The sequence below is a fragment of the Aplysia californica genome, unplaced genomic scaffold (assembly GCF_000002075.1).
Source record: "Aplysia californica isolate F4 #8 unplaced genomic scaffold, AplCal3.0 scaffold00011, whole genome shotgun sequence".
NCBI lineage: Eukaryota > Metazoa > Mollusca > Gastropoda > Aplysiida > Aplysiidae > Aplysia > Aplysia californica.
In genome coordinates, this window is record NW_004797281.1 from 541,207 (window position 1) to 564,817 (window position 23,611).

At 38.8% G+C, this 23,611-nt stretch overlaps 2 protein-coding genes across 2 annotated transcripts; one reads left to right on the forward strand and one right to left on the reverse strand.

Moving 5' to 3' along the window:
• Positions 1–409: 409 nt before the first annotated feature.
• Positions 410–9,884, reverse strand: LOC101845206 (calcipressin-2). Its single transcript, XM_005089956.3, has 5 exons — positions 9,801–9,884; positions 5,414–5,918; positions 4,650–4,823; positions 3,241–3,406; positions 410–2,125 (listed from the first exon to the last, which is right to left on the reverse strand). Exons 2-5 carry the CDS (start codon positions 5,570–5,572, stop codon positions 1,983–1,985), a joined length of 642 nt encoding a protein of 213 aa, XP_005090013.1. The 5' UTR covers positions 5,573–5,918; positions 9,801–9,884; the 3' UTR covers positions 410–1,982.
• A 284-nt stretch (positions 9,885–10,168) lies between these two features.
• On the forward strand, positions 10,169–23,301 carry LOC101845592 (mitochondrial tRNA methylthiotransferase CDK5RAP1). The gene is made up of 13 exons (XM_005089957.3): positions 10,169–10,912; positions 13,671–13,774; positions 14,076–14,208; positions 14,594–14,725; positions 15,539–15,620; positions 16,798–16,918; positions 17,146–17,248; positions 18,195–18,325; positions 18,672–18,825; positions 19,726–19,856; positions 20,461–20,610; positions 21,308–21,448; positions 22,805–23,301. The coding sequence occupies exons 1-13, from the start codon at positions 10,573–10,575 to the stop codon at positions 22,919–22,921; spliced, it is 1,839 nt and encodes a 612-aa protein (XP_005090014.1). The 5' UTR covers positions 10,169–10,572; the 3' UTR covers positions 22,922–23,301.
• Positions 23,302–23,611: the final 310 nt, after the last annotated feature.

Here is a 23,611-nt window from a genome sequence, read left to right on the forward strand (position 1 = left end):
TACCCACCCTGAATCAAACTAAGTCCTCCTGCACGTGACAGTGATAGCCAAGCGCCTAACCATTACTACACCACAGACACCGGTCTTCAGCAAATTTATTTTCAAAACAATACCAATAGTGCAGTACTCCATGGGCATTGGCATCGATATGCCGTACGGAAAAAAAGTGCGCGCTCATATGACCTTATGCAGTTGCGAGCGCCATAAAACTCATACACAACAACGGAAAAAAAGTGGGGTGGAAAGGGGGCGCGGGTGCATTCAATCAAAAAACATATTTTTAACTTACTGTACTACACACACACACACGCACAATACACCCTTTTTCAAAAACAAAATCGCTCAATAATATTCTCTCCAGGAGATCAACTGCTGGCATTTTTGCCACTGGCAAAGCGACCCATCAAGTCCATACTCAGTGGGATCCAAATCCACACACAGCACAATACAATACTTACTTTGGGTTTTCAGGCACCACTATTCTATATCAAAACCAAGCATTGTCCGGTTCATCGTTTCCATGAATTATCCGATTGACTGCCTATACCAATAAACATGAAACAATTATATATTTCTAATATATAATAGAAAACTTTTGTTGCAATTTACAAAACTAAACAAATAAACTGATTCAAGCTTTTTTTTCTTCTTTAAAGCTACACTCAAAGCCAGAACATGAGAAAGCATGAGCATGGATGAAATCTCGAGGAGCAGCACAATGTATCCTTTGAACTCAAAAACGATGGAATTAAAAAGGGCATGATTAATATCTGCTGGAAAAAGTGACACATTCTCTCCCTCTTCTTCCCTTACAAAAAAGTCTCTAGCAGAAAACCATTCACACTTTTGCTAAATAGTGCAGTGCTCACAAAACTTGGTATCAAGCAATGATTGAAAGCAAGAGAACTCACCAGAAACAAATTTGCAAGAGTAAACTTTTTCTCAGTGAAACCTCCTTGTTCCTTCTCTTTTCATGGAAAAACAATTCTTTTTTAATGCTTATACACCCAAATCAAAACGAAACCTCCAGATATGCACTCATGGTTACAAAAAAAGTCTAAAGTATTAATGTTATGGCCGTTAAGACCGCTGGTTTTAATCAATTGTATATTTCTACTTGATTTTTGTATTTTGTTCGTCTTTCTCTCTCGGATCTGATTATTTTGAATTGGCCCTCATACTCATAACCTTCCATACTCGTGGTCTTTTCTTTTCTACCTTCACTCTTTGAGGACACAATGCTGGTGCATATAATCCTAATTATCATTCGATGATTTCCCATCAACCAGCAAAGAAATCTCAATCTTTGTTTTCAACTGCAAAAATGGAACTGATTAATGTTTTGTGCAAAGCAGATACGTAGATTTCAAATTTCAAACACCACATCGTGGCATGAAATTATGATTTAATTATGATTTGTTACGAACAAACACAAAAAAGCAATTCTACAACCCCTCACCAATCATCATATGATGTAAAAACAAACCCATTACATTTATGAATGTGCACTTGTAGGCCTAAGACAGCCAACAGCAAAGTACAATTTACTCTTTGGTACTGCCCTTCTCATGAAGATCAAACTTTCATGGAGACATGATTGTCAATTGCAAGTTCCCATGACGCATGTCACAAAATAAAAAGTTATAAATAAACTTTTGACATAAAAGTATAGTCACCACATGACACAGGAATAAGATAAATCAATGGAATCGCCCACACACTAGCCACATATGCTATGATGAGCACTTCATTTCAACCTGTCCATCTCACAATAATAGGATGGGACAGTGTCTTAGATCTGAAGGTTATGTAGGGAAAAGTGGAGGATGAGGAGGAGGAAGAGGAGGAGGATGAAGAGGAGAAGGAGGAGGATGAAGAGAAGGAGGAGGTGGAGGAGATGGACGAAGAAGTGGAGGAGGAGGGGTAGGAGGAGGCGGAGGAGGAATAGGAAGAGGAGGAGAAGGACCTTCCCCTAATCCTGCTCATCTGGGGCCCATCTGAGGGGGCCTCTTGGTCTGTATGATCTGGGGTTTGAACTCTGGTTGAGTCCCTTCGGGATCCTCACATAGGTGGACAACAATGGCCGGAGCCTCTCCTGACGGTGGGTGCACCTCGTGTGTTTCACCTGCCGCAAAATGATTGGTCAGACAAAATTCAGTTTTAATTTTCATAATAGTTTTACTGCACTTGCAACACAAATGGATTAAATATGTGGTGAAGATAATTGGTGTTACTAGACAGAGAGTAACATACAAAGAAAAGAAGTAGGAGAGATTTATAAAGACCATAGAGGTTTGGGAGGAAAGAAAGAGCAAACCACACCAGAGCACCCTCCAACCAACCACAAGCCAGAATTTAATTACAGTCCAAACTGTCCAAGACATTCATCTATTGTCAAGGAGAAAAGTGGCTGTTTAGACAGGATGAAAGTCTTGAGCAGAGTCATGACAACATAGGAAAATAAAAAACCAAGAAGGGAGGGGGACGGGGAATGGAAGTGGTTGTTTGTTCAGGTGATTGTTTTGGACAGGTGGCTATTAGAGCAGGTTCGACTGTAATTTCATAAAAACAGATAATTAACATCTCAAACACCAGAGCTTGAGCACCAAAATGAAGGCATAATTATGCAGACTCTGTAAAACGAAACTCGACAAAAATAACTTATAAAGTCCAAAGCAGTGAGACATTAAGGGTAGACTCACACATACTATTATTATCTATGTTCAGAGTACTTTTTTTCTATGAACTGTCTGAAATTCATTTCCCTGCATTTTGATAAAAACACTTGAAGTTCTTTAAATTTAAAAAAAAAAAAAAGAAAAAAAAAAGAAAGAAAAAAAGAAAAAAAAATGCAGTCAGACACGGGTAACTTGAATTTGTCGGTGATTGGAAATAGTGTTTGAGATTTAGGAGATTTTCGTGTTCCAGATCCGTGGACATTACTGTAGTACCTTTGAAATGAAGGTGTCTTATTTATTTCTGTGTGACTTAACTCTTTCCTAACCAAGCCACGATTTTTGGGGGGTTATTTTCTGACTCTCATCGGTAAAGACATAAACACAATTCAGTCTCTCATTTAAAAGAAAAAAAGAAAAAAAAAATACATTGCAGAAAATGTAATACTATTACTCATGAGAGTCAGAAAATAACACACAAAAAAAACCCCTGGCTTGGTAAGGAAAGAGTTAACTCACATAGATATAAGCAAGAAACCTTCATTTCAAAGTCTTAATAGCTCACCTGGATTAAGCCTCGCAATTGCGTGTAGTAAATCATAATTGATAACGGGTTCCGACTCAGGTATAGGCTCCCAGCCCACGGGTGGTGAGGCGGGTGGGGAGATGAGGAACATGCGCTGGGGCTGGGGAGGCTGTAAGTGGGTGTTGTCTGTACTTGGCTGGTGAACCTTCAGGCAAAGACAGGTCATCAGAGTTAAACTACATAAGTTTGATGAAAAAAAGATTAATCTGACTTAAAAACGAGAAACATGGATGCCAATATTACTAATATTTTTACTGCTGATTTTATAAACAGGTACTGGTGAGTGGGCAGCTCTGTGTATAGGTCATGTAGGTTCAGGGACCTCAAAGGAGACGGACGAAGAGGCTTTATCAACTTTATGTATGACAACATGACATTAATTTTCACTGACAAAAAGAGGTGATGAAAAAGGTCTCTGTGTGTCTTAGTAAGTTTGGTCGAATTTCGATTTTTAAAAAAAGGGGGGGAGGAGGGGGTAGTTACTAGCTGTCAGCTTCACTCTTGTAACAACAAAAGAAATGGTACGCATCACAAACTTTTGACCCTGATTGTGCATTGCTGCAAATCATGCTGGGTGCCACATCTGATTCGTATCAAATAATGACCCGTTTAAAAAACATTTTCTCACTGGCTTAGAACCTGGGTCCCCGTCACACAGACCTAAAGTGCAAAAACTTTTAACATTCAATCCAAATAATGTTTGTCATACTCCTGGCTTTGCTTAAACAAAAATGTTATTCTGATGGCAAAGTGGTAATAGGTGGCCACGAGGTCTTTAAGCTAAGAGTAAGAGAGTTATAAAGTTAGACAGTTACAAGTGACATAGCTGTCAGGGTTTGATTGTTTTTCTTCCTGTGTGGATTGGTTGGGGCCCCCAAACGTCGAAGAAATATAAACAAAATTAGAATCAAAGGAGTTATAATCTTATTATGTTAAATTATTCTAAAAATTGTAACAATCCCCCCAAAATTTGTAATGGTGGGAAGCCCTGCATACAGCTGAGCTCCCAAGATCAACTGCTAGATTTTTATCAGTACAAGCTCAGGTATGTGTGCTATCAAGATGCTATCAACATTTTATTACTTTCCTTATTACACTTAGATTTCTACACACAGATACCTGTGCATCAATTTAAACTTCTCAATAGAAACTATGTATGCAAGTAAAAAGCCAGGCATGTGACTTAGAAAGCTGTTTCTTCAGCCTATTTTATCATGAGTATACATTGTTGCCAAAAACCCAATGTGATCTATAAATTGGCCAGAAAAGTTATTTTCAGTGCTTTCTTACTAATAAGCAAGACACTGGTTTACAGAGGACACTGACAATAAGAATAAAGATCTTGATTTATTCATTTTCTATAAATAATTCAGATCCGCAGGAAATACCTTCAAAAAGAAGCATCTAATGGTGGACCCACAGATGGCTACTCCATCATATCTGATACGTGCTATAGCAGCAAAATCAGAGGAGGAGAACTGGACCCTTGCCCTCCGAAAATTTCTTAAGTAGATGAAACTGACATCCTTGTCCAGGTCTCGGAAAACGTGTTCAAACATCTCCTGAAAAAGAAGAAGGCCATTGTTAAACTAACTACCGTCTCTAAACTGTTTGCGCAAAGTGCCACGTGGAGAGCAAAACTTATAATATAAGACTTTTTCTTTACCTTATTTACAAATGAGCAATGTTATTGATCGATCAAAGGAAACTACATTAGGTGGGCGGTGGGCGGGTGCTCTCGTGTCATTTGCTCCTTCTTTTTTTTTTCTCAAGAAACATATATTGTCTTTATCTCTCCTCCTTTTCCTTGCATGTTACTCTCTGGCAACACTTCAATTTTCTGTACTAATTATATATGATCTATTTCAATTTGTGTTGAGAGTGCCATTATAAGACTGTTACTGAAACTTAAGTACAGAGGAGTGTGCTCAGAAATAATTTATACAAGTCAAACAAATTTTTGTTCCGAATGCATTATAATACATATATTATCATTTTTAAATTTAAAAAAAAAGGAGTATCATGACTACAGCTATCGTAAGACAAAAGAGAGGTTCAGTTTGTCACAAGATACTAGTACTAGGCTAGGCTCACTCTAAACAACAAAATATAGAGCTGGTACCTGACCGCAAGGCAAGATACAGCAACCAACCTGTGTGTGTGCATCTTCAAATATGTTGGAGTCAATGTTTGTAATAATGAGTGCCGTGGGGATATCATCAAGGTCAGTCATTTCCGTGAGGCCATCCATCTCCTCGCACAGGTGATCCACGTCATCCATGGACTCCACAGAGTCCATCCTTTCCGACATGATGATGCCGTGCTGACAATCTTTTCTAGGCAATGAATTTCAAATTTACGACCACACTTGACAAAGGGTTGTGTCGAGTAAACCTTTCTGGGAGGCTCGTTGAACTGACTTGATCAAATTTCACCTCACTTCAGAAACAAGGAAAAGCTATTTGAAAATTTGATCGATGCCAAAGAGGTGGAACATCTAAGGTAAATACTTGAATTTAAAACTTTTGATTTCATTTAAAAATGAAAAGTCTTTTAAACAGAGTTCTACGTTAACTGCATAGAAGTGTCAGTCCAAAAGATGGAAAACATGTAATAGATCCACTGAAAACATCTTTCAAGTCCCTCTTTTCTATTACCTGTAAAGGAAGAGAAAGATTTATATAAAATTTTAATTCAACATATCTGAATCTGAGCTCAAGAACTGAGCTGGGAATGTTGTGTTATTTCATGATCAGTATGTGTTGCACCTTTAAAATTGGGATGATGTGGATCTGTCTCCTCCCCTCCCTCTCCTTACCAGTGCCAGCAAGGTGGTTTACAGGCCTACATATAGATTTAAAAAATGATATTATGCCCCTGTAAATCTGTACTCCCCAAAACAGTCTTACCTCTAGCCGTTAACATTTTCAGTTACTCCCTCTAGCTGAAATTTTTAATAAATCAGATCATTATTTAATAAAACAAGGCCTATTTTATGATTCATGATTAATTTGCTAAGCTACAGTACAACACAAGTATAGGGTGCTATCTGCTATGATTATGGTGTTGACACTGTTTTAAGCCTGCTAGTGCTCAAGTAAGTTAGCCTAACTTCTACATCGGTAATACATGGTGACGTAATTCAGGGATGCTGCTCAACTTTTTTTTAATTAGCTGAAATCCCGGCAGCCCGGCGTGTGATTTCTCGACTTTTTTTCTCCCCGTTATTTGAACTTATGGCGAAGTCTCCGTTTTTCCGTAAAAATTTGAACATTTGGCGCAAGTTGTCGGGTGTGTGTGGATTTTTAAAAAACTATAGATTCTATCTCGATCTCAATAACGGAATAGCGGATCAGGATCAAAATACCGGAAAAAAAGCGGAAAAGTGGCCTCCCTGGTAATTCTCTAGTTATGTAAATTTAATAGAATCTAGAGGCAGGCGTACTCCCTGACTGACCCTCCTACACTGTGAAAAAGAAACAGTTGCATACTGTTCGACTGAAATGGAACATGCATGACGAACAAAAACACTGAAGACAACCACGCAAAAAGTCACAACTATAATTGACTATGATTGACATTTCATTGCTGACTCATTACTATAAAAGGCTAAAGTAAAAGACATCATCTAGAGCTCTACTAAAACACTTCAGCTGACAACAACTTCCACTACTTTCAGGATAGCTAAAAGGAAGTGGCTATTTTCACCCCGGGTGAGAATAAAAATACGATCGACCTCTCACCCGGGGTGAGACCTGACAGTGTTGGCTATTTTCATCCGGTGTGAAACAAGACCTGTTCCGAATTTCTGAATACTGTCTATCAGTGTGGATGATCAAATTGAAAAAAAAAAAGAAAAAAAAAATGATGTATAGGTGAAAAGTAAACTAATTTGGTCCTCTTCAAAGATGCTATGGCTATTTCACTTTTCGAATCGAGCTCAACTACGCGGGTCGCCATTTTGTTTTGCCCTGGAAGTTCTCGACTACTTTCAGGATAGCTAAAAAAGGGTTTAGGCCTACAAATCTAGATCAACAAATCCCAGGTGAGAATAACCTATGTCTCGCTATTCTCACTCTCTCCATTGTTTAAATCGAAAATGACCCAAGAGGGATCAGGGCTGAGGTTACCAGGGCTAATGCTCCACAGAACGTGTTGGTGATGGTGTCCAAATAGAACATAGGCCTAGATCTAGATCTAGTCACAGTCAGGGCTGTCAAAATTGAAGAAAATTCCCAGAAATTTGGCTCTTATTACGTGTATCGCGTTTGGGCCGGAGAATGTAATTTTGCTCTCTGGCTCTTTTTTTTGGCTCCAAACTCCAAATGTTCAAGAAGAAGAGGCAAGAAAAAAAAAAGAAGAAAAATAGAAGAAAAAAAAAGAAAGTGAAGAAAAAAGCTTGGACTGCTTGAATAGTTATTAAAAACTATTTAACACGATTTAACGCCCTCACCCCTTTGGTCTGATCATAATTTACAACCCTTCAACCGTCATGAAAGAGTATATATTAAATTTTAATAGTCCCGTGCTTGTGTCTCATTACATTTGTACACACGCTCTCTGTTCCTTGATAGTGTGTGCAGGCAGAGAGGCCTGTCGTCGCAACAGTTATGTAGTGTAAACAACTAATGGTCCGGCCGGCGGCTGGTCCCACATCTCGCTCAGAGTCGGTAGTGAGCCTCCCTTTTTTTACTGGAGAGGCAAAAAATGTTTTTACAATGTTATTAGGCCGGCTCTATTTCTCCGAACGTTCGGGGAAATAAACTTCAACTTTATTTCTCGGAACGGTTTCCGTTCTCGAGATTTTGATACATGTAATAAGAGAAAGGAGTGGCCCGTGTGCGTGTCAGTGTGTGTGTAAGGCTTTGCTGGGTAACTAAATGCAAAATAGGTTACTGCCAAAGGTTGAGCAGTATGTCTTGTTTTCTCGAGGTACCTTTTGAAGGTATTTTCAAATGAAGTATAGTCAGGGAACGTTGCCCAAACCACAACTGAAGTATGTGAATATTCAGACATTTAAAAATCTTCTAGCTCTAGAAATTGAATTCGATGCAAAAAATGCTTCCTCCCAGTCTTCGCAGAATGGCAGAATGAAAGGATGACGTCTAAATCTCGCAAATAACCAAAAAAACTCTAGGTCAGAAACCGTTCGGAGAAATAGAGTTCAACTTTATTTTTCCGTGAGTTCTGAGAAAGAGTCACTTCCTTATTATTATGGCCGTCTTTATTCGGACTCAAGTCCGAATAAAATTTTTTCATATTCGGACTCGAGTCCGAATAAAAAAAATTCATACTCGAGTCCGAATATGAAAAAATGTTATTCGGACTCGGGTCCGGAAAAAAGGAAGTGTCTTCGTTCTATAGATCTAACGTTCAGTGCTTCCAATTTTCCGCCATTTTTTAGTTTCCCCCACACCTTTTCTGCTGATCCGATGTCCGCCGCGTCATTGATACGCCCCCCCACCCCCCATGTTTCCCACTTTCTTTGTTGTAGAAAAGGGTAAAATTGAAGATTAGCAGACCACCTGGCACCTACATATTATGAGCTGTGTAAAAAAAAAAAGACCGATTCGTTCAAATACACGAGCCTGTGTCATCTCGATTGTTTACCAAGAAAAAGTTGTGTTGCTGTGCAGAGCTGAGCATACGGCAACTTTTGATTCCATAGACCAGCGCACAATTCATTACGTAGATCTACGTCAAGACTAGCATATTGTAATAATGATCATTACTGGGGGAAACAAGACTGACGCTTATGCGACGTTCAACGCCTGGACCGATAGTGCCCCCCCCCTCCCCCGACACGCACACAGCCACACGTGTGCAGGCCGCCCATCCGACCCTGACACACGCTAATGAGCCATCTTTAATTGCTTCTGATGACCTCTTGACAAATAAACATTTATTAGAAGCACTTTAACTTTTCAGGCCGGCCTCAAATTCATCATAAGATAAAAACTCGGCTCCTGCACAAAACGGGTAAACGCCATTTGATGATTTTGCCCGAAGGGATCCCGGACTCTACCCAGCCTGAGGCGAGTCACGAGTGAGGCAGGACAGGAAGCCGGAGTCACGAGTCACAGGAAGTCGGAAGTCATGTCATGCTGGACAAGAATCAGAGTCCGAATAACATTTTTTCATATTCGGACTCGAGTCCGAATAGTCACTTCGTATTATTATTCATTCCAAACCACATGCAGTAAGCCACCAAGGGCATAGGTGATTTTATCGGCCTGCGAGAGGTCAGGGGAGAGTTGGAGCTATTCACACCAAAGGGGGGAAGGGGGCGGAATAGCGAGACATGGGTCCATGGGATATTCTCACTCGCTATACTATCCGCTATATTGGGTTACGGATCCGATTGGGTTATTCTCGAATAGAGGTGGCCAATCGATATAGTCTGACACATTATGTTGTGTTTTAATGGGTAAGAACAGATCATAATTAAATCCCATCTTGAAAAGAAACATAAAATGTAACATACACAAATAATGAACACTTGACACAATAAAATGAGAACAAAAATACTGAGACTACACCTCAAAGGAGTTGTTGAGTGAGGAAGGTGGAAGCTTTTCCGGACAAGGGAGACAACGCTGAATTGTTGTCATTAATTATTGTAAAACTTAGCTCAGATCTATGACACAAATCAATGTTTCTATTCCTGCAATATAACTGAAAAAACTTATACTGCAAGATTGGAAGACTAGCTCACGAGATGTTTGGGATACAGTTTCTTTAAGCTAAAAAAAAATAAATATATAGATCTATATATAAAGCGGAAAAAAGAGCTGTCAGGTCAAGGGGATGGAACTTTTTGGAAGACAAAAAAAAAAAGAAAAGGAAAGAAGTTCTGAAGTAGACCACGAACACGAAATCTTAAAAACACTTCCGGTTGCATGACCTTTCTACTTTCGGTTTTTCACAACTACAACCATGATTATGATTGCCATTGCACCAACCAAAGTTCCTACTTGGGTGAAGTGAAACGCTCAGCATCGCCAAACACGAACTGCATAGGAAATCATACTTCCAGCTTTTGGGTTTTAGATAATTTTGTCAGTCTTACTACTTACTAACTTTAAAAAGTCTAAGACTGAGCCTTACTATTCAGCCGGTAGTTCCTTGTTTGTGGTTCTATCTGTGAAATTGTTTGGTTCTATCACTATCGCAGTCACTACTCAAGTGGTTCCTTTGATGTCAGGGCGATAGTAATTAAAGAGTCAAAGATTTCAACATTTGTGACCTGAACGATATTTCCTGTTCCTAGATCAAGATCTATAATCTAGATTCTAGTCATAGAGTCTAGTCATGTCGAATTTACATTTCTTGAGAACACTGCAGTGTGTTTGTAAAAAAAGCAACTGGACAAAGAAACGTTTCTTGGGTTTGACTCCCAGGTTGATGTACACACATCTCAGTAAGAACATTCAACATTCATCTGAGGAACATAGTAAATCTGCTCCTGAAATAAAAAATGACAAAGGTTTGCAGCACCAAGACCAAAGACACAGAAGCTTAGCATCGGGCCCTGATTTGAGCAGTTTTCTCCAAGAAGCTGTAGGTTCTGGTCTGAGTCCTCCAACAGATAATGTTGGCCTTGATGATTCATACTTGGGTGCACACCTTTTCCATGGTGACAATCGCAGTGGTATGTATAACAATATTGAATGTAAAGGTCTTTATTGGTGGTTGCTGTAGTGTATGTTGCCGTGTGCAGTGTTTCAGTGTTGCGAGTTGTTTTATGAACACATAATCTATATATATATAATAATAATAACGAAGTGACTATTTCTCCGAACGTTCGGAGAAATAGTGCCGATCTTTATTTCTCCGAACGGTTTCCGGCTTCCGGTCTCGTGATTTTTTGCCTATTTATTGCGAGAGTTCGGCGCCAACTTTCATTCTGCCTCTGGTCTGGGAAGGAACACCGCATGGCAAGCCCGCCTACATAACCTTCAGTAACACCCACCACACACCCACCACCATCAGGTACATGTACACACACAAACTTATGCACACACTAACTAAACATGATCAGTGGGCAACTTTTGAACGTATGACGAGCTGAGTTGTGGATGGAGAGACAGTGTGAGTGACAGAGCGGGTGAAAGGTAGAATTTACCAGTGTATCCACAGGCGACAGCAACTACAAGACGACGACACCGACCCCCCCCCCCCCATGGTTTGCAGGATGCAAGGGAATGAGTGAGATTTTCTTTGTGTGTGCCTGGAGGGAGGGGGTGGGGTGTGAAAGTCATGAGGACGGGGATGAGCCGCGGGAGAGAACACGGGAATTGAACGAATGAGTGAAACTGAAAAAGAGGAACAACTCATGAGCCCTGGAGTGAATATATCCTGTGTTTCTATTTTTGTATACTTTTAACTGTTACTGAATAAAGGCTGAAATAAAGCCTGAAAAACACACACACTCCTCACTCTCCATTTACACACTTACTACCACACACAGACACACTCACACGCACATGAATAGACACACACACAGGAGCAAATTTTTGGGTCTATATCAATTTCAATTTTCAAGAGCTAGTCTAGAGATTTTTAGATGGGTGTAAAAACGTGAAAAATTAAGGTTTCACAACAGAATGAAATCAAAATTAGTCGAACAGCCCATAAACAACCACAAAAATAAACAAATAAGGGTGTGTGTCAACCTGTCCGAAGAAAATTGCCTGTTTTAACCCTAAAAGTGCGTAAATTTTTTTTTTTAAGTACAGGATATTACATGTAAATTATGGAATCACACACTTTAAGGGGCCTGCCAGTGTCAGTACATGTAATCGGTTTTGGTGGAACGTACGCTCTAACATAAAACATTTAAATCTATATATATACATGTATATATATTTAGAATCTGATGAAGGAAGGAACATCAAATTAAATGACGTTACACTATGCAACATCCCCCCCCCCCCCTCCTTTCCCCACAAAAAATGGTAGAAAAACAACACATCAGAACAGTAACAAGAAAAAAAATTACACACTAACAAAATAAAACACCACAAAGAGTCAAAGAGGGAAAATAAAAGTAACTGTAACGTATTCAACAAATCAACAAGTGAGAAAGAGACTAAGTGAAGCTAAGTGAACTTTCTTTCAAAAGTAAAGAGGTTTCGGTTTCTTTCTTTTTTTTCTTTTTTTTAAAAATAAATTTGACTTTTAATTATTCCCCGACCAAAAAATCGAGCCAGGATTGATAGGTCGCGGCCACGACAAACGCAGAAGCTAGTTCTATGTGTCGTTATCAATAACCCTCCGTAGATCTAGATCTAGACAGCACATGAGTGAACACAACACATTAAGTTTAAGAGCAGCACACTTCATAGGCAACATGTCATATCTGTAGCGAAAAACTGTTTGGAACTGTAGCATTTCTTTATAAATATTTACTGCGGACTTTTTTGGACCGATTGAACCATATTGTATACGAATAATCTTTGGTAGGCCTATACTCTATATAATATCCGAAATTTGCGGGAAAGGATGTGATTTCAGAGTGTTCGGAGAAATAGTGCCCAGCTTTATTTTCCCGAACGTTCGGAGAAATAGTACCTAGCTTTATTTTCCCGAACGTTCGGAGAAATAGTGTCGGCCTAATAATAATTTTACAATTCCAGTCATGTTCTCAACCCAGTGGACCCTACGAGTCTATGCCGGAACGTAATGCCTGATTGTGACTACCTTTACACATTTGTGTTCTGGATGCAAGCCTCAGTGTGTAGCATGTATTATAACAGACAATGCACAGGAGGTCAAGTGCACTGGTTTTGTGTAGACTGAGCCTTGAGGGGTGCAAGGCTCAAGGGGTTGAACTTTAATTTCATAGTAAAGCTAGCTAGTGAAGTGGCATCTTCTGTTTTTCAACACTGTAATAAAGTTGCCCTGTTATCTGGAGTCTTAATTTTTTAATCCCTTTCATTATTTCTGTTCACCTATGTAGTTAGGTATTTAATTTTTTTATGTCAAATTTAAATTATATGGTGTTGATTATAAATTCATTCAAGGATGGGTGTGCATCGAACATGTCTACCATTATCATTCAAATATTATATACTCACTGTAGTCTTTTAAATTGTCTTTGAATTTATGGTTGTCTGCCTTCTATAATTTCTCCAACAAAGGAACATCATTATAGATCAGTTTTGTATTTTAGTGTTTTTATTATATAAAGTGTTTTTTTATGGACCTCTCCAATGATATTATTATATTTATATCATTGTCAAATTTCATTGTCTTAATATGCCTTCTGTTTGTTGACATTTTTTTGCTCTTCATTTTATTTTCCTTTTCCCTCTTTAAAAATGTATGGTAGAAGTCTTTGTATTATAATTTAAGTATTATGTTAACTTCATAATATAATCAACTGGAACATTTTTTTGTCTCTACAGTTTTTATCGAAACTTATGGATGTCAGATGAATGTAAATGATACTGAAATTGCTTGGAGCATCTTACAGCAGAATGGGTTTACTAAAGCTTCAAGCATATCTGAGGTATGTTGAAAGTAGTACTGTAGTACTGACAAACATTTGTAAAATTAATCAGTTTTAATTTCTTTGTTATCTTTAAATTCTATTATATTCACTTTATATGGTCAAACTGTAAATGGTTCAAATAGTTAAAATTTCAAAGTCCTGAGTAGTAAAATCATTTGGTGGTCTTTTATATAGAAACTGCACGGTTCAAATCAAATGATTTATGTGGTGGTTCATGTATTGATTGTTACCAATGAATTTTGAATGGAATGCAATAGGAAAGTGGAATTTTTTTGTGGCTTTTTCATTCTATTTTTAGGCTGATGTGGTTCTCGCCATTACTTGTGCTATCAGAGAAGGTGCAGAGAACAAGATCTGGAAACGTTTGAATTACTTCAAGTCTGTCAAGAAAAGGAGAAGTAAACACAGGCCTTTAAAAATTGGCCTTTTAGGTGAGTCTGCAAATGTGTTAGTGTTGGTATTTTTCTTTTTTTAAAAATTATTTTTTTAAAGATTCTTGATGGACAACAAACAGGTCTTTTTAAAGTTTTATTTTGGTTTTGTTACTTTCTGACTTTAAGAAAATACTCATGAAATGTTAAGAACAGATAGTCTTCTGACATTGTGATGCTTTGTGAGCGAGAGTGAGCCCATGTCAAGGGTGAACTCACAAAACAAACAAAAGACGGTCACATCGTACAAGGGGAGATCCCTCTCAGTACTCTTAAATTATTTTATATTCTTGTTCAATCCCTTTTACATTTATAAATCTGAGTTGTTGCGCTTGCTTACACTATTTTACATTGATATGACCATGATTTTTGTACAAAACTGTAGGCTGCATGGCTGAGAGGCTGAAGCATAAAATCCTGGAGCAGGACAAGATGGTGGATGTTGTTTGTGGACCAGACGCTTATCGGGACCTGCCGCGTCTGCTCGCAGTGACGAGGTCCACAGATCAGGCAGCAGGTGCTAATGTGTCTGTGTGTTTGTATCTAAGTGTGTGTGTGTGTGTGTGAGTTTGTATTTATGTGTGTGTGTTGAGTCTGTGTGTGTGTGTGTGTGTGTATGAGTCTGTGTTTGTGTGTCTGTCTGTCTATTTTGTTTGTCTATGTTTGATGTGTGTATTTGTTGCTGTTGTTAACCCAGTTGCCCATGGACTTGTGGCCTTCAATTTTTATTTTGTGCCTAGTGCATTTATGATTGACTGTGTCTGAAAATATATTACAAGCATGTAAGACTTTATTCGTATGCATAGCTGCCAACTACTGTGTAAAAAAATTTGATACATTAGAGAGGGTCTGATTACGGAAGTCTATTTTCGTACTGAGAAATATGTATTCTGTTTTCAAGTTTTGCTCCTGACAGACTTGCTGATTCTGAAGAAAAATTGTGAACTCTCAAGACCAGATTTGCTGATAATTATGTGAACGAAGCCCATAAGTCGAGGGTGACTTCTTGATAAATATTTATTATTTAATAGGGTGTATATTCTCTGATTTCTTCCCATTGTTCTTTGTATTGAGATGTGTGTCCATTCGTGTGTGTCTGGTTTTAATATTGAAAATTTAGACTGTTTACTGCTTACTTATAAAGCTGCTTGTGGCTAATGTATGTTGCTGCAGCATTGATTGGGAAAAAAATAGATCATGTTATGATGGGTGTCAGCATTGTGAGGCATATGAGAATTTTTTTTCTACTTTTACTTTGTCTCGAAATAGTTATAATGGCTGATAACTTTGCCCTGTTTCTTAATACATTTCGTTTTCTGTTCTTCTGCAGTCAATGTCCAGTTATCTTTAGAAGAAACTTATGCAGATGTGGTGCCAGTGAGACTGAACTCAAACAGTCCCTCAGCATTTGTGTAAGTGTCAGTGTTGCCTGTGGGCTGGAGGTTTTCTGGTATTTAGGTGTGGTCTACTTTATAATAGACTATGATTATAGTAATTGCCTTGTATACAGTGCATACCCATTCTCTACTACATGCTCCATGTGCTTTACAAATATTATTCTCACCTGGAGGGCTGAAATTGTTGGCCAATAACCCATATTTTGCTGTTATAGTGGTTCAAATTGTCGAGGAAAACGGGAAGGGAATTTTCCCTACTCGTTATCCCACACTCTTGATATTTTCCAGAGGAAGTGTGCAATGTTAATAATTGGCACGACACATCACAAACTATTAAATAATTAAAACCATCTGCTACGGGGCCTTTTGTGGACTCTTTATGGGATGGAAAGGGGGGGGGGAGGGGGCAGGGAGGGATAGCTGTGAAATTGTTGGTACTGTGAGGATCTTTTTTCTTCTTCCAAATTCTATTTTTGTTCATCAGTTTGCTTTTCTAAGATGGGGCTGTATATATTGTGTTCCCACATTTCTCTTTACATCATTGATTCACTTTTACATTGTTTAAGTTCTAATATTTCTCTTTCGCTTTTATATGACTTAGTTATTTAGTTATTGTTAATTTTAAAAAAAATTGAAATGGAGGCTGTTCTGCTCAGCTGGAACAATACTGTACTCTGCTTGTTTACTACTTCACTCAGTTCTTTTTACTTTCTTTTTATCTGAGAAATGTGAGCTACAGTGTTGCATTTCCATTATTTTGTTGATGTACTTCGTTTGAGTAAAGATAAATTTTGTGCTTTGTAGTTGCCCAGATGGGGGTCTGTTCCTACTTATTTACTTCTTTTGTTGATACATGTGCGTTTCTTGAAAAGTAGTCGCCATTTCAGTATTTACTCATCATTGTATAGTAAAGCTGTAACGGAAAAAATTCTTTCTTTAGTTTTTGCTATTTTTATTTTGATAATCATCTTCATTATTAGTGGTTGGCTGGAGGGCGCCACCTGCTGGCCCTACTTCTGTTCAGTTGTTTTTGTTTGTCTGTCTTACTTTCTCCCTGCACTAAATGACAATTATTGTGTTGATTCTTTATTCAACTCAAACACAGACAGTCAAAGAAAATTTTCATTATTAGTAGTCATTGTACTTTTCAGGATGTGGAATATATTTTTCGCTCCTGATCTTTTGGTCTCAGGTCCATAATGCGAGGCTGTGACAACATGTGTACCTACTGCATCGTGCCTTTCACCCGCGGCAGAGAGCGCAGTCGGCCCATTTCCTCCATCTTAGAAGAAATTCACATCCTCTCTGAGCAGGTGTGTAGTCTTTGGTATTCACATGGGATATATGGTATTCTTCTTCTTATTTATTTTTTGGTCTTTTTTTGTTGTTGTTCCTTGAGCTTGAGGTGTGACATAATTCTTAACATGTGCTGTGCGAGATGAACATATTTACGTACAGTTGAACTTGCTTTAATGGCCTCCTGTCCAAGACAATCACCTGTACAAATGACAGTTTCTCACTTTCCCTTCTTGCATTACAGAATGTGAAAGATGTGACCCTTCTGGGGCAAAATGTGAACAGCTACCGGGATGTTTCCTCAGCTTATGGAGAGGATGAGGACATGCCCACACAGCTGAGTGCAGGTAGACTATAGAAAAAAAAATTTCAAGGTTATGACTATGCTTATAAAAGTTATCTCCATTTCAAGGTTATGATTATGCTTATAAAAGTTATCTCCATTTCAAGGTTATGATTATGCTTAATAAAGTTAACAAGTGAACTTCACTTCAAGATTATGACTATTCTTTCTGTAGTGAAATACACTATTGGGTTATTTCTGAAGTTGTGCATTTTTTTAGGGACACTGGGTTTTAGATAAAAAATTTTTATAGATTCAAATTCCACTGACTCTGGGCCTCAAATATGAATATTTGTATATAATATATGGGGCTGTATAGAATAAATACCGTAATAATTTATAGAAAATAATTATGTTTCTTTAAATGTTTGGTCTTCTGCCCAAGTGAAGGTTACAAGGAGAAATCAAATATGGTAATATGCTGTCAAAGTCTCAAATAGTATAAACTCAAAAAGGTTTTTTTTTTTTTTAACACAGATCTGACTTTGGCTTTTATCTTAAACTGTTGACAAAGAGTTCACTCGAGTCTTGGTCATCAATGAGACTGATTGTACAGCAGCTACTGGTGTTAATTGTTTTATAGTTTGAGTCAAATCATTTGTTTTTGCGGAAAACAATAAAGTGTGACTCTAGTTAAGATTGATTGTTTAACTGATACCATTTGTCAATCTGTTCATAGCCAGCACCCACTTTTGCCACCTTTAAGAGGCAAAAATTTTCATGTATTCCCAAGTGGGCCATTAAATAATACTGGTGATTACCACTGCCCAGCAAAATTTCCAAATCGCCTACCATAGTGCAAATGCTGCTGTATGTCGTTGAACGTAGATAACATGCTTCTTAAGGCAAATAGCCTTATGATTGTTAGAGAGTGAAGTCAATGCATAATACAATATGAAAGTGCATGTGGTTGTTGTTCACTAGTAGCTTAGCATTAATTTCGTTTGCAGGTTTCAAGACAGTCTATAAGCCCAAAACAGGTGGGAGGAGATTCGCAGAGCTACTCGAAGCTGTGTCAAAAGTTGACCCAGAAATGAGGATTCGGTTCACTTCACCTCATCCCAAGGACTTTCCAGATGAGGTGAGTGCATTTTATCTCTCTGTCGTACTATTATTTTGTCTCTCTGGCATACTGTGGAGACGAAAGCAGTCAACAGAGTATGGTTAGAGAGCAGGAAAGAGATTAAAGGAGAACATTTTTAGAGAACATTTTTCTGTCGCTGTCTGGTTTCGAACCGGGGATCTATTGAATGAGAGGTGAACACTGTAACCTCTAGTCTAGACCATGAGAGCCCCCCCCCCCCCCCCAGTTAGGGGTTGGGGTTAGGGTTAGGGCCACTCAGCCAGACAGCGCCAGCTCACTGGCCGGTGCCACTAGCCACTTACAGACAACCGATTAAAATGTTTTTTTGACAAATGTTTCTCAGGTGCTTCACACAATCATGGAGAGACCCAATGTTTGTAAGCAGATCCACCTTCCTGCCCAGAGCGGCAATTCTGAGGTGCTCAAGGCCATGGGGCGGGGCTACAGTCGGGAAGCTTACCTGGAGCTGGTAGAACGTGTCAGGGACATAATCCCAGGTGTGTGAGTGTGGATGTTTGCCATGTGTGTGCCTGTATATGTGTGTGTGTGTATCTTTTTCTTGTGTGAGTGCTGGGCTACAGTCGGGAAGCACACCTACTGCTGATGGAACGTGTCAGGGACATAATCCCAGGAGTGTGAGTGTGGATGTTTGCCGTGTGTGTGCCTGTATATGTGTGTGTGTATCTTTGTCTTGTGTGAGTGCTGGGCTACAGTCGGGAAGCACACCTACTGCTGATGGAACGTGTCAGGGATATAATCCCAGGTGTGTGTGTGTGGATGTTTATCGTGTTTGTGTAGGTGTGTGTGTATGTTTGTCTTGTGTGAGCATATTCATTTTTCTGTACATGTTCGTCTTGTGTGAGTGTTTATATGGGTGTATGTTCATCTTGTGTGATTGTGTGTATGGATATGTGTAGGTGTGTGTGTGTGTATTATCGTCTTGTGTAATTGTATGTATGAATGTGTGTAGGTGTGTGTGTTTGGATGTGTTTGGGTGTGTGTGGGGGAGGAGTGGGTCCACGTGCCCACATAAGCATGACACTGCTTGGGTGTGTGTACATGCTTCAGTGTTTGTGTGTGCATGTTATGTACCTGTGTCTGCCTTTGTTTATATCCCTCAAAAACCTATGTGTTTGTGTATGTCTATTTGGTTAAGCCGTGTTGACGAAATCAGCTTTCTTTTTGAAGCTGCTATACTTTTTTTGCATGTATGACATTCTCTAGTAGCACCTCTAATCTTCAGCCCCTACATGACCTATTTGTGTTGTAAATGCTAGGAAACTTGTAGGAAAACTAAAAATAAACTGTGTTGCCCCTGACTTTTACATGTATTTAGTTGATGTGCTTCTCTTTTTTTCTAATAAAAATACATATTGTCTGTTTCGCTCCATTCTCAGGGGTGGGTTTGTCCAGTGACTTCATAGCGGGTTTCTGCGGAGAATCAGAGGCAGCCCACCAGGACACGCTGTCTTTGCTGGACATTGTCAAGTACAACTTTGCCTTCTGTTTCCCTTACAGCATGAGACAGGTAGGTGCACAACTGTCTGATCAAGTGTTTCAAAATATGGTGGAATCAGGCACTCGACAATTTTGGGGCATACAAATTTTGGGGCATACAAAGCTATTTGCATAATCTTAAAACCTGTTTATTTGCCTTGTTTATTTTAATAAACACAAAAAAGATTCTCATCTAATCTTCAATAGCAGTTGAGATATTTTTTATTTGAAAAGGTGGGGTCGCCTGTCATGGCCTCATGACAGATATTGGTATTCCACTATTTCCTCGAACCCCACCATCCGGAACCCAGGGAAACTATTACAATCAGGGTTATGTGTGTGGTGGGTTAATTATATAATGAGACAGACTGGTGCATAGAGCCAATTTGAAAATGAACTCTTCTTTGCTTTCATTTTGACTATGGCAAACTTTTTACTGTTTAGGAAATGAGAGAAACATGTCATTGTTTTTTCACCAAGATGCATCTTTACATGAAAGAATTGTAGGAATGATTTAATTTAAAAAATTATGTGGTTCATGTATTTTGCTTGCTTTTGTGTTGAGCTTTGCTGAAAAAACCTGTGAATTTTGCGTTCCATCTTCTTTATGATCCCCCATCCTCCGTGCAACATAGAAAACCAGAGCCTACCACCGACTGCAGGATGATGTCCCCCAGGAGGTCAAGCTCCGCAGGAACACAGAGCTACATGACAGATATCGCAAACATGCCGAGGTCAGGCACAAGTCACAGATAGGACAGCGGCATCTCGTCTTGGTGGAAGGGGTGAGCTTATTTGTGGTGTGCGACCTTAAATGAAAAGTTTTTGTTGATTTTCTCAATTAAATAGGCCTCTTGCAGATTTCATACTGTATATCATGACATATATAGGATGCAACTTCTTTCCTTATAATTTGGGCTTCAAAGTTGATAAAATAATGGAAACACCCCCCCCCCCCCCCCCCCCCCCCCACCACCACTAACGAAGGTGTCGGTGCTTGCCATGAAAAAGTTGTGGTGCGTTTTATTGGATGAACATAAGATTTATACCAAAATTTTGTCTCTCAAGTCTACTTGAACTTGTGTCTTATCTGCACATGTGTCTGGGTAAGAGATTTCCTCGTCACATCTTTTTTTTAGATCTTTGGCTGTGTGCTTACAAGCTGTAAGTGTATTAACTTTTTAGTTCCATAATACCCTAGTGGCAGTTCCATGATTAGGTTTCATGGCTTAAAAAGCTAATGTGCTATAATTTCCATGTAGAAGGAAATAACCTTTCTGGCCAGTCATGACCATACATATTTTCACCAAATATGAAGTTTTGCATGTAAAATTACCCTGGAAATAGTTCTAGTGGACCTGTAACAGTGTCCCTCGAGCTTATTCAATGTAAAGTATATGTTGCTTATTCATCTAACATCTGACACTTATTGAAATAGGATATGAGACCAAAAGAAACAGATGTTATTTGTCTTCTTTTCAGGAAAGCAAGCGATCTTCTTTGGATCTGTCTGGTCGCAATGATGCCAACACCAAAGTTGTGTTTCCCAACCAGGCATTGGCTGATGTGACTGGAGCCGATGTAGCCAGGACGTCTCAACCCGGTGACTACGTTGTAGTGGAGGTAAAAATGTAGGGCGTGAAAAATACATCTCATTTTAAATCGTTGTTGTTATAGGAGTTTGTTGAATTGGTATTTTTTTTCAAAGTGCAGTAAACATTTGTGTGTACTTAAAGGGTCGGTCTCACCTTAGAAAGAATTTTTTGTGTATTTAGAGTTTGGTTCGGTGATTTTTGTGATGTAAATAAGGATGATATGGTTATTTTTAGAGCATCCGTGCAAAGAAATGATGGGCTGACCATGATTGCTGATGTCTGTTTCAGACCTGGCATTCCAAAATGGTGATGAAATCTTAATGCTGCACGTCAAAGTGTATTCAGTGTGATCAAATTTTTTACACTTGAGTCGATACTATCCTGAATACAAACTCATTGAATTCATAATAATGCTGCCAAATGACAGACAACCCCTGAATTGTAACAACAACAAAAATTTAATGTAGGTGTCATACCTCTTTATTTTCACTTAAAGAAGGTTAGGATAACAGTTATTATTCTCATTATCTGTTTCCTGTTTAACCCGCATTAGTCCTGACTATTTTATTAACCCCTTCATTGCCTTATAACGTACCTGGTACGCCATGAAAATGCGTAATTTTTAGCGCTGCGGCGTACCATGTACGTCATGGAAGTTTGCAAAATTTGCTGCTCCTGGTTGCCTATATGGTACATGTACGTCACGCTGATAACCTGGCTCTACTTCTTCTGTACGGAGTTTTAGCCACAAGTGCTGCTTAGATTTGTGTTCGGAAATAAAATGCGCGCTTTTCGTTACCAAATTTGCTAGTACGGTATTTCTTTACTGCTAGGCTTGGAAGCGATCGATAAACATAGATCTCTAGGCTTGCGGTTGGCCGTATGCTCTTACAAAATGTAAACACGCGAAATGACTTCAAAAAGGCAAATAAATTCACTTTTTTACTTAGATTTGCAGGTTATTCGAAATTATGAGTTAGATGGGAGGAAATGGGAAGTGAGAAAAGTGAAAATCGAAGACCCGGTGTCCGAAATATGTCACGAGTGTGCTAGATCTAGACCGCGCGCCCGTTAACACTGAGACATTAAGCTGCTGTCCTGGGTAATGAGCTCAGCTGAAAATCAGTGTGGACAGTAGGAACGTATACCCTATAGCAACGAAAGGGTTGGCTGCCTTTTTGTTTGCAAATGCAACTTCATAAATTTTAAGTTATTTTCATAAAATCCAAGCGGCTTGCTTGATTACTAGCCTGGGTTAGTTCCGACAGTCAGGATTTAAGCAACACATCTTCTATATGTTTTATATTGTGACAAAGGGGTAATAATATACATTTGCAGTCTCTTTCAGAACTGATATGTTTTGTTTCCTCTTCCGTCAGTACAGATCACCTCGGGCAACTCCCTGGGCATGAAGGGCACCGCCTTATACCGCACCTCCCTGCAGCACCACCACCGCCAAGGACAACAGGAAACTCTCCATTGCTCTCAAACAACGGTGTGATTGTTTGTTTTAGCGCTGGTGAAATGACAGCTTGAACTGCATTCTTCCCAGGAAGTTGAAATTGTTTCAGAATTCTACCAAGTCTGCTTGTAAAGTGCATAGAGCTTGCTTTTGAGCAGAAATTAGCCCTAAACAAATGCTATTTATTGTTATTATTATTAGGATACAGACTGGGATCCTGACCGTTGTGTCATTGTTCAACTGGTTTTCTTTTGCTTTGCTCTAGTTTTTGTAAATGCTCATTATCACATTTCGGTTTTATTTTTGTTGATGAACTCTGAATAATTTTCAGCTTTCTCCTCTGCGGTGTGTCTAATTTTGACTGGCAGCAATGCAATATAAATATATGTATTGAGTCCCAGAATAAATTTTAAGTTCAATTCGTAGAATTTGTCTTTTTCTTTACAATAGTTCACACTAGGATTGTTGGCTGTGGCGGAGATGTTACTTGACCTCTCTAAAATGGACTGCCTGGTTTGCCCTATAGAACTGTCATAGATGCTAAAGCGGTGGTGTTTTTCCCTGTTCTGATTACAAATGTTCACCCTTCTTAGAAGATAGGAACAATTCCTGAACATCAGGTGACAGAAAAACAAAGTGCCGATAATAAACACATTCATTGTGGGAACTTCATTTTTTATTAAACTTTCATGACAAAAAACCCCAACAAAAACAAACTGTTAGTAAAAA

What these genes read in the sequence shown, in the direction of transcription:
- LOC101845592 (XM_005089957.3), top strand. Translation starts at nt 10,573, where the DNA reads ATGTCGAATTTACATTTCTTGAGAACACTGCAGTGTGTTTGTAAAAAA. An exon ending in TGTCAGGGACATAATCCCAG is followed by an intron (nt 18,826 to 19,725) that starts GTGTGTGAGTGT and finishes CTCCATTCTCAG; the next exon opens with GGGTGGGTTTGTCCAGTGAC. An exon ending in ATCTCGTCTTGGTGGAAGGG is followed by an intron (nt 20,611 to 21,307) that starts GTGAGCTTATTT and finishes TCTTCTTTTCAG; the next exon opens with GAAAGCAAGCGATCTTCTTT.
- LOC101845206 (XM_005089956.3), bottom strand. Translation starts at nt 5,572, where the DNA reads ATGTCGGAAAGGATGGACTCTGTGGAGTCCATGGATGACGTGGATCAC. An exon ending in TTAGATGCTTCTTTTTGAAG is followed by an intron (nt 3,407 to 4,649) that starts GTATTTCCTGCG and finishes CTTTGCCTGAAG; the next exon opens with GTTCACCAGCCAAGTACAGA. An exon ending in AATTGCGAGGCTTAATCCAG is followed by an intron (nt 2,126 to 3,240) that starts GTGAGCTATTAA and finishes ATTTTGCGGCAG; the next exon opens with GTGAAACACACGAGGTGCAC.